The 11,139-nt window shown below is 36.3% G+C and overlaps 1 protein-coding gene across 4 annotated transcripts in view; it reads right to left on the bottom strand.

Annotated features, from left to right (window-relative positions):
• LOC116662776 overlaps positions 1-11,139 on the bottom strand; it is a 212,847-nt gene that overhangs the window by 198,540 nt on the left and 3,168 nt on the right. For all 4 annotated transcript variants that reach the window (XR_004318823.1, XM_032477115.1, XM_032477108.1 and 1 more), the window contains exon 2: positions 9,492-9,569. Coding sequence is in view for 3 of the 4 variants with exons in the window: in XM_032477115.1 (XP_032333006.1) it covers positions 9,492-9,569 (78 nt within the window). In the remaining variant the exon portion in view is untranslated. The remainder of the gene's footprint in view (positions 1-9,491; positions 9,570-11,139) is intronic.

Consider the following 11,139-nt stretch of genomic DNA (forward strand, 5'->3'; position numbering starts at 1 on the left):
AAAAGTTGTATTTCTGTATATTAGCAATGCAAAATCAGAACTGAAGTTAAAATTTACCATTTACAATGGCATCAAAAATATGGAATACTTAAGGATAAAGTTGAAAAAAATGTTTATGACTCATACAGTAAAAATTACAAACATAGCTGAGAAAAATTAAAGAACAATTAACTGAATGCAGAGATAAACCATATTCATAGATTAGAAGACAATATTGTTAAGATGTCAGTTCTCTCCAAAATGATCTATAGATTCAAGGCATCCTAGTCAAAATCCCAGCAGGCTACTTTGTAGAAGCTGATTTTAAAATTTATATGAAAATTCCCAAGATTCAGAGGAGCCAAAACAACTTGGGGAAAAAAGAACAAAGTTAGAGGATATTTGGAGTTTATTAAAAGTATTTTTCTAGGAAGTCATGTCTAGGAGTATAATTATTAGATAAAAGGCTAGAAACATCTTTAAGAAAAACCAATCTTATTAAAGTAAATTTTGCAGCTCAAAACCCTTTTACACTGGCAATATTTTAAAAGTAAACTAATAGTTGTCAAAATTTGAGAACTGCTATGAGTCCATCATTCATACCAGGTGAGAATGAAATGGGACAGGGTGAGGGTGTGGCAAGTGAAGTATATGGTGGACAGGAACAAAAAATCTAATTTACCAAGTAAATTAATATAGTGGTAAATTTACTAATACATGAAAAGAAAAACATCCCATTATACAGAAGATATTTTATAAATATAACTCAAATATAAATATTTGATGCTTATTAATTATGCTTTCATATAGCAACGAGTAATAATATCAGCTTTTGGAAGCTCCAGGAAATGCACTGAACTGGGAATCTGCTGACCTGAAACTTTAGCACTGGGTCTATCATTTATCAGCCCTTGGGTGGGTCACTTAGCTTAGATATTTTCAAAAGGAGGTTGTTGAAGGAAATAAGTTCTAAAGGCCCCTTCCAGATTTGTGCTAAAAATTCTATTCAGGCCTTTCTGTGGTTTTTTTCTTTCAGTGTTATTTTGAGATAACTTCTATTTATTTCTTCTCTGTACATGGCAACTCCTCATAATTTGCATATTTTTATTAAAGAACATTACTATAGAATTGTTGTGGCTGTGTTCAAGGAAAGAGAGGCTTCAGAAATGGTTTTCCCTTCCACCATCCGGGACCAGTAAAGAAGGCATTTAGTGTGTCTCCATCTTTGATTATGGGTACTTCTATTTTTGATTCTTTCTGCCATCCTCCAATATGTGGTCTCTGACAGATTACATGCCGGAAATACCTCTACAGATTTCTAGAGAAAGCTAGAGTATTGGAGGATATATAAGTAAACTAAAATAGGCGCAAGATTCTAAATAAAAATAACTAGTCCAACTGACCTTTCGCTAGCTACATCTGAAACGCTCCCTAGATACCCTAGATATTTTTGTAAGTCTGACTTACTGGAAGAGCTATTGTGCTTATAAGGCTCTTAGTCCAAAAAGAGCGTCATTTAGGCTATCTCCTTTTAGCGTATAAAGCCAGAATTCAAAAAGATTTGGAACATGAATGAAATTTTACAAAGTCTTAAAAAATGCTTTGTCTTTCAGCTGTGATAGAATGAGGTTCTCCTACCTTATTCTGCCCCAGGCAGGTCCCAGACGACAGATCCTCCCATAAAGGACTCCACTATCATGCAGAGTTTAAGAGAAGGGAAGTCTCTCCTCTGACGTTCATAACCCTGGGTTCATGACCTTTTGAAATTTTCCTTCGTATTCTGTTAACTTTAGTCCAGAACATACATACCATCAGACCAAAAGACCTGCTAATCTTTACTAGTGTGTGTGAGGTCACTCTGAGATACAAGCTTCATATAGTTAAAGAAAGTTCCAGGTATGGTCTCATGGTCTCCAATTACCTTAGCACAGGTTTAAGGAATTTGATCTAAACGTCGGGACCATCTTAACCATAATTAGCCAGAATTTAAGCTCCCTCCTTCAACACCTTCATACCTACAGACACAGGTTTTGACCCAAGTCCATTCCTATTTATTTATTTATTTATTTATTTATTTATTTATTTGGTGGGAGGAGGTAATTAGGTTTATTTACTTATTTATTTTTTGATGACGGTACTGGGGATTGAACCCAGGACCTCGTTCATGCTAGGCATGTGCTCTACCACTGAGCTATACCCTCCTCCTTCTTTTAGTTTTAAGTAGAAGTTATATCACTAATGGCCAACTGAATTGCCAACTTGGCTTGGGTCTCTTAAGTATCACCCTTTAGAAACCTTGACCAGTTTGTCCTAATCTCCTTTTAGCTGAGCCTCTGTATCAATATGCAACTCTGTTACTCTGCTTGCTTTCCTTATCTGTTCTTTTTTATAATTCTTTCCATCCTTGATGTTTCCTAAGGCTGTTAACTCGCGTTGTATTCTCTTAGGGTTCCCTCTGAACCCTTAAACTTTGTATTTCACAGATTTTTAAACTCAGGCCCCAATTTTAACCTACAGACTGTAAAACTCTTCACTCTTGAAGAGATGTGTGAATTTTTTCAGTTTCAAATGGTCCATTCTGAATCTTTTTACTATGTGGTATTGAAACTGGAAATAAATAAGTAAATAAATAAGTTATTTATACTGAAATTCTCAAACATAGTTACTGCTTCCTGTTGAAATTTTCCAAATTCAGACATTTTTGAAATCGTGTGAAATAAATCTCATCTTCCCTTTATTGTCACCTTAATCAAGTGCTGACTAGTCTATCATACTTGGGAGTGGTTAAGCAGCACAAACAAATGTCTTTAGCTTCACTCTGTCTTAGATGGCAGTAATGTAGAGAAATGTACAAAATGAAAACAATATCGAGTGAATTTTTTAAAAAAACTAGAATTATTAATACTGCCATGTTGCTCTCACCAGGTCTCTATGAGAATGGATATTTAATATATTTCAGTTGTTGCTGGAGACTGCATTGATTACTGTACATTAAATTTCCAAAGTAATTCTGGCAGTGTTCTAGTGTATTTGGAATTCATAAACATTATTTCATTAAAAAAGAATACAAGTTGACATCTGTGAGTGCTATGTCACACTTGAGTAAAAATAAAGTCAGCTGCTGCCTGGCTGCAGCAGAACTTTTATTTGACACTTTCAAATACTTGGCTTAAAATGAAGTAGTGTGCTGGCCAACAAAAAGCAAAAGAGCGTGGAAAGCAGTGGGGTGATGAAATTGGTAAGAGCAAGACATTTTCAATCCAACTGTTTTACTTTATAGTCTAAGACTATAAAAGCAACAAACTGTAAAACTATAATAAACCATTTACCATTGAATTCTACATGATTCTACAATGTGTCATGATCTATCCTTTTCTCAAGAAAAAATTTTCGGTTCCATATTTCAGCCAAAGAACCACAATGCCAAAGTAACAATCATCTATTTAGTGGACTTAATACATTCTACTATTCAGATTTCCATCATCTTCTTAGTATAACACTGATCTTTCTACAATTATCATAACATGTACACTTGATACACTTTATGTCTCCATTTTTCTCAAATGGTGTATGGGAGCTGGGGCAAGGCCTTATGTTTCTCTGCATCATCTCTCTCTCTTTTCATTTCTGCTTCCTTTGTCTTCCTGATCTATGCCATTCATGTCACTTTCTGCACATGCATTCCCTTTTCCATATCCTTGACAAATCAAGTTCTCAAACTTTAAAGAGTATAAACTGAGAAACTTTTTCAAAATGCTGATTCCCAAGCCTCCCAACCACCTCTTTCCAATTCTGATTCAGTAACTGGTCATCTACACTGTCATGAGCACCACCCTCCCTGTCCCGTGATTCTGACACAGGTGGTCCAGGGAGCACACATTGAGAAAATACTGCTCCGTTATATATAGTACACGTCTTCTTGCTTGCCCTTGGGCTCAAAATAATATTTTTTGAAAATCTGTTTTAATTCAGAAGGATAAGTATCCTTGCATTGACACAGATCTAAACTAGAAAACGGCTCGGGAGGAATGGGAAACTCTAAAATAGTCTGTCCATGTAATCAAAAATAGGGAAAAAAGGGGGGAGGGGGAAATGCATAGGAAACCAAAGAGACTGCACTAGGTGCTGCCTGATGGATCAGCTGCAAATAAAAAAGACATTGGCTGAAACCCTTAACAACGTTGAAGGAAGTCTAACTGTCAGGATAAGCTGATAGTTCTCAAGCAGCTGTTTACCTAAGTTCAGAGAAAGTGTTCAGATCCCTGCTCAGCACAGCTGGAGACAGACAGCAAAACCTTCAAAATTTCATTTCGTACATTCTTTGCTCCAAGGAAAGCAACCTTAAACAAGAAAGAGCAAAGCAACACCATGGAGGGGGTGGGTGGTGGGGGTTAAAGAAAAAGAAAGAATGGTAACTTTGAGGGGATTCATTTCTCTGATAGAGAGTCATTTATAGATTGAGAGTACACCATCGATCATCTTTGAAGAAATATTTAAAATAAGAGAAGTACCAAGAATTTGCAAATAAAATATATATCCTGATTTCGAAAGAAGGAAAAAAGTGGATTCTGAAGACTACAGACCTGAGCTCTTTCAAGATTTTAGAACAGAGTTTTTAACAGCTCGTCAGCTCTAAGAGATGGAAAAGATGAAAACTTTGAGCTAGGTTAGGTACACCAAGGACATGAATGCCAAGCTCCTTGTTTTCTTTTATGATAGATGGGAAGACACTATAGAAGTTGCAACTAATGATTTCAGCAAGGTGACAAACTAAAGATATTCTTATGAATAAGATTTTTTTAAAGTTGTTCTGTTAGGTAATTCAGAGTTAGTTGACTAATTTCTCTTATGCATGATTAACGGAGTGAGGTCTCCTGGGCTTTTTCGGTGATTTTCATTAATTCAACAAATATTTATTGAACATTTTACCATGTGCCAGGAACTGCTGTAGGTAGTGGGAAGCCAGTGGTGAATAAATCAAAGTCCCTGATCTCAAGAGACTTGGTAAAAGGAGACAGATAGTAGACAAGTAAACACATATATTCTATATCAGGTAGTGGTGAGAGGAAGAAAAAGAAAAAGCAGGTTAAAAGGGGGAAAAAGTAGGGAGGGGTTTCTTTTAAAGGCTGGTCAGAGAGGCTAGTAGGATCTAGTGATAACAAATTTTTAGAGACCTGAAGGAAGTGATGAAATAAGCTGTATAAACATCCAGGGGAAGAAAATTCCAGGTAGCAGGACAGCAAGCATATGAGCCCTGAGATGGAAGCATGCTTGACCAAGAGGCCCCATGATAGGCAGAATAACAGTCCCCCAGAGATGTCCATGTCTTAACTCCCAGAACCTGTGAATTTGCTATATTATATTCCATGGCAAAGGAACTTTGCAGATGGAATTAAAGTCCCAGAACTTAAAACAGATTATCCTGGATTATCCAGGTAGGTCCCATCTAATAACATGAGCCATTAAAGGCAGAGAACTTTCTCAGGCAGCAAGAGAGATTTGGCTGAGAAAGAAATTAGAGAGATTCCAAATGTGAGAATAATACCACACGTTGTTGCTGGCTCTAAGATGTAGGGTCCCCTCAACAAGGACCAGGGAGAGGCCTTAGGGAGCTAAAAGCAGCCCTAGCAGACAGCCAGCAAGGAAACAGGGACCTCAACCCTATAAACATAAAGCATGAGATTCTGCCAACAACCAGAAAAACCAGCTGAACCAACCCAACTTCTGACCTACAGAACTATGAAATACTGAATTTGTATTGCTTTCAGCTGTTAAATTTATGGCAATTTGTGGTCTTTTGTTATGGCAGCAATAGAAAACTAACAGACCACGACAATGGATTGAAATGAGAGGAAAGTGTAATAGGAGATGAAACAACAGAGGTAGGAAGGGTGGATTAGAAGAAGGTAAATGAGGGGGCAGCTCGTGTGGGACCTTGTAGAACAGTGTAAGGTCTTTATCTTTCACTATGGATGAAATGGGAAGTCAGTGAGGATTTGAGGCAGGCATAACATAATCAAACTTATGTTATAAAAGGATCACTTTGAGTGACCCTGTATAAGAATCCAGTTAGATGGATGTTGCAATAGTTCACACAACAGTATAAATTTAGGAAAATTGTAAGAGAGAGAAGATGGTCAGATTCTGGGTACATTAGGCTGGACTATAAAAAAATTGCCATTTGAGTGGGTCAAAAAAGTAGAAAATCAAAGGATAAGTCAAGAGGATTTGCTCATAAATGCCATGCTTGGGAGAAGGGAGTCTTTGTTGACTCCAAAACCATTGACCTGAGCCAAGGGTAGAAGAGTGATACTGAGATAACAAACAATGGAGCAACTCTAGAGGGTGGTTTGAGACCAGGGGCAGGGAAAGGTTCAACTTGGGACATACTATGTATTAAATGCCTATCAGACTCCAAGTGGAGATGTTTATTACGCTGTTAGCTACACAAGTCTAGAGTTCAGAGGCTTGTCTGAAGCTGGAACTATTAGTTAGGGAGCCCTCTCACAGCAACGGTGTTCAAAGCCATAAGATGATGAGTTCAAACACCACAGAAAAGAGCGTAAAGAGAGAAGAATGGTGCCTCTTGGCTTAGCTCTTTTTGAAAATCTCTCTTAGATTATATTTTTTTAACCTGATTTGTAAATACAAATATATGAGTAATCCTACAAACCAACATTTTAAAAAATATTTAGTTATGTATTTAATCAATTATCTGTCATAAAAATAATGAAATTGAATAAAATCTGTACCATCACAGAAAATCCAAAATAGTCATCACTTAATTTGCACTCAGTTTTCCAAATTAAACACAGATCATAGAGCTGAAAAAGCCCAATGAAATCAGCATAAGCTACACACCCATATCAAAAGACTAGTAAATAATATAACCCTAAGATGTTTTAACATCCTTACAATTATGTACACTTTTCCATAACATTTATGCTAAACATCTGGTGAGGAGTATTATTTTTCAATTCATTTTCGTACCTCAACACCATGAGAATTTAGTATTTACATGTCTGCAGTTGAAAACAAAAGCAACACCTGCACCCCAATGTCCACAGCAGCACTATTTACAATAGCCAAGACATGGAAGCAACCTAAATGTCCATCAACAGATGACTGGATAAATAAGTTGTGGTATATTTATACAATGGAATACTACTCAGCCACAAAAAAGTAATAAAATAATACCATTTGCAGCAACATGGATGGCCCTGGAGAATGTCATTCTAGATGAAGCAAGCCAGAAAGAGAAAGAAAAATACCATATGATATCACTTGTATGTAGAATCTTGAAAAAAAAAAAAAGACAAATGAACATATTTATAAAACAGACTCACAGACATAGAAAACAAACTTATGGTTACCAGTGGGGGAGAAGGTGGGAAGGGATAAATTGGGAGTTCGAGATTTGCAAATACTTATAGCACAGGGAACTATATTTGATATCTTATAGTAGTTTACAGTGAAAAAGAACATAAAAATGAATATACGTATATTCATATATGACTGAAGCACTGTGCTGTACACCAGAAATTGACACAACATTGTAAAATGACTATACTTCACTTAAAGGTAAAAAATAAAAATATAATAAAATAACAGAAGCAAAACAAAACAAAAAATTACCAACCCAGCAACTTTATTCTACTCTCAGCTTCCTTCCATTACATACTGTCTCCATTGTGTGTCAGTTTGTTGCTCATGATATAGGTCATTGCTAGCTTATTACTCTCACTAACTTTCCTTCTGAAAAAAAATGTATTGGTGAGCACTTTAAGCTAGTATGAAAACACTAAAAAAAAAAACAAACGCTTTCTCTGTCATAAATCTTTCTCTCTGTATCATGACTATCTCATTCTTTGTCTTATTCCCTCTCTGAGAAAGAGATAAAAGCTCTTATTTATACACCTATATGCTATATAAATATCTATATGTATTACAAACATACATCTAAATGTACACCTATATATATACTTCATATATATAAAACTTTCTGTATCAAGAAGAGTTGTTGAAACCTTCCTATAAGATTAGAAAAAAAACCTGACCTGCTGCAATTACCTAAAGCGCTAAAGCACCAAAGCACCTAAAGCACTCCTGTAAGCACAATTACAAAATATTTTTGCCAATCACATCACAAACAATTATTAATGTACTAACTTTAGTTCCATGTTTTGAGCTTCTCCTAGGCTGGGTGTGGGATGGGAACATGCTCTGTATGGTAACATCTCATTGGGTCATCTGCTGACAAAGCAGATTTTTAAAGCTTACCCATAATCACCCTAATTAAGCCATCAAGTGTCAGGACTTGCTGTGTGAATTTGATTAGTTCTAGCCATCTCTGTGGTGCAACTGATGTTGCTGCATCAAAGGAGTGACTCTGCCTTGGAAGCAATTGCTTTATGCTTATGGCCTCTCCCCCTCCACCTGCCTGGACTGAAAAAGTAGTAAGGAAGGTTTTGGATGCTGCCCTCAAAGTCCACGAAACTCCCTTTCAGCTGGGAGCCCAATAACATCCAAACCCTTTTACATACCTACATCACATGCTATTGCCTTTACACCTTTTTGTGGCACTTCATTTATAATACAACTTGTAATACGTAAGGTAGATTGCTCACGTTTCTATCTTCCACTAGATAGTGAGCAACTTATTTGTTCATCTTTTGATCCTCCTCTCTAATAGATACACTGTCCCAGTTACTCGAGAACAAATATTTGACGTGGTTAAGCAGAAGAGGGCAACTGAAAACCAACATCCAATCTTCCCTTCCCCATCCCCACCCATTCCTACCAGCACACAACTGACTGAAAAGAGCAAAGAAAAACAAAAACAAGAGTATTTGTTTTCTTATCGAAAGCATGTTTTATGATGTTCACTAAGGGATTTAAATTTTTAAACCTATGTACCATAATGCATTAGAGGAAATACTACTGAATGAAGGTCATTGGAATGGTTAATCTTACATGTCAACTTGGCTAGACGATGGTGCCCAATTGTTTGGTCAAACACTAGTCTAGATGTTGCTGTGATTGGTATTTTGTAGATGTGATTAACATTTACAATTACTGGAGTTTAAAGGAAATTACCCTCAATAATGTGGGTGGGCCTCAATCAGTTGAAGGTCTTAAGAGTAAAAAATGATATTTGCCAGAGTAAAAGGAATGCTACTCCTCAAGATCGTAACATAAAAATCCTCCCTCTGGATTTTGGACTCAAGACTGCAACTTCAACTCTTGCTCAAGTTTCCAGCTTGCCGGACTGCCCTACAGATTTCAGACTTGCCAGCTCCCACAATCGTATGAGCCAATTCCTTAATATAAATCTCTTTCTCCATATATATATATCCTCTTGGTTCTGTTTCTCTAGAGAACCCTGACTAACACAGTAGTGTTTCTAAGCAGTCATTTCTTTTACAATATTTCTGAATGTTTAGCTAAATGAATATATCTATATTCTTACTTCTGTTACACTGAATAAGGGTAGGAGTTAATATAATACTTACTAATAGATGTCTGTTTCCCTGCTGGTATGAAGAACAAGAGAGTGTTGTCAAAGGAACCCGACAACAATGGCACCTCTCCTGGCAAGCAGAGGAATCATATACCAGAGGATTACAATATGAAGCTCTATTTGAGTCCAGAGAGTACAGCCTAAGTAATATAGTGCATACATTTTCCTAAGCTAGTTCATACAAATTAACAAATCCTAACCAATTGCCAACAAAGAATCTGAGAAGTCTATCAAAACATTTTCTTCCAAAAAAGATTGGACATAGTTGGGGCAGGGAGGAGGACTTTAAGAGTTAACGCAACTCAAAATAAGAGGTTGGTGTGCCCATTTTCCATTGCCTCATTCATAAGAGAGTTTGTGTTGTGACTCCTGGAAGTCAGTTTAATTTCATGATGTAATGGAGAAAATAACGAAGATTACAAATTTTCTTTATGCTTATTTTTCTTAAACCATTGCCAGTTTGTGGATATTTAAGAAATTGAAGCAAAGAAAGTAAATTTAGTTTCTTTTAATTTAGCCAAATAGTCAGGTCCTGGAAATTTTTGAAGAAATATACTGAAGTGTTTTTAGATTTAAAAAGTCTTAAATCTCACTTGGTAGACCTCCAATGGCCCCCAAAGGCTGCATACTTTCAACTGATATTACATAACAGAACTCTCTATCCTCTATAAAAGTGATGGTTTTGTATTCAGATTCAAACTTGACACATGGATTGAGAAGATGGAACCTGTGACTTCTGTTTTCAATGCTGAACTTCTCTAAGCTCAAAGGAATAACAGATTTGAAAGAGTTACACAGTTATATAGTGGAAAATAAGTCCTAATTTTGGAACCCATTGACAGATTTTGGTGACTGTGGAGTTGGGGTCTCTGTGACTTTTGGATACAACCATATGATGTGTGTATAAGCCCCTGCCCTATTCAGGTGGCTCATTTTCAAAACAGCTTGTGTTAAAAGCAAGCTATACCTATTAATACAACCTTAGTGAACATTTAGTGAACTTAACTGTGAAAAGAAATCAACTGTGAAAGGAAAAACACGTATTAATGCATAACTGTTTGTATCAGCTCTACGTCCCTCTTCCTCCTCTCCTAAAGAGGAGGGTCCTGCATTGCTAGACCAATTCTTTTGAGCTTTTGTGATTTTGAATCAGGAGGAAAGAGAGCTGACAGGAAAAATCTAAAAGTACAAAGCCAGGACTAGAGAAGAGTAAGGAGTTTTAAAAGACAGAGGTACACAAGCAGCTTCCTTGTGTGAGAACACTAGATGAGAAAGAAAAGTGTTTAAGATATGTTGTTACTTATTGTAAGATATGTTGTTTGTTATTTATCAGCTTCACAGTGTTCAGGCTATGATAATTTTTTTAAAAGTTATTTTGAAATTAGGTTTCAGTTACTTGCTTGTGCGTTTTGAATATGGTACTGCTCTTAAGACTGGACCATGTGGGTCACAGATTCATAAACATCACATAAAATACTTATGTTGAGCTATAGACATCTTTGGACAAATTTTGAGTAATGTTTGTCACTACCTCGCTATTTATGAAATCAGAGAGAGAAAAGCCTTCATCAGTAAAATAACGTCAGATTATGAGATTAGAATGAAAACAATTTCAATTATCTCTTAGAACAGACTAAGGT

This window comes from Camelus ferus, chromosome 1 (assembly GCF_009834535.1).
Source record: "Camelus ferus isolate YT-003-E chromosome 1, BCGSAC_Cfer_1.0, whole genome shotgun sequence".
In the NCBI taxonomy this organism is placed as follows: Eukaryota; Metazoa; Chordata; class Mammalia; order Artiodactyla; family Camelidae; genus Camelus; species Camelus ferus.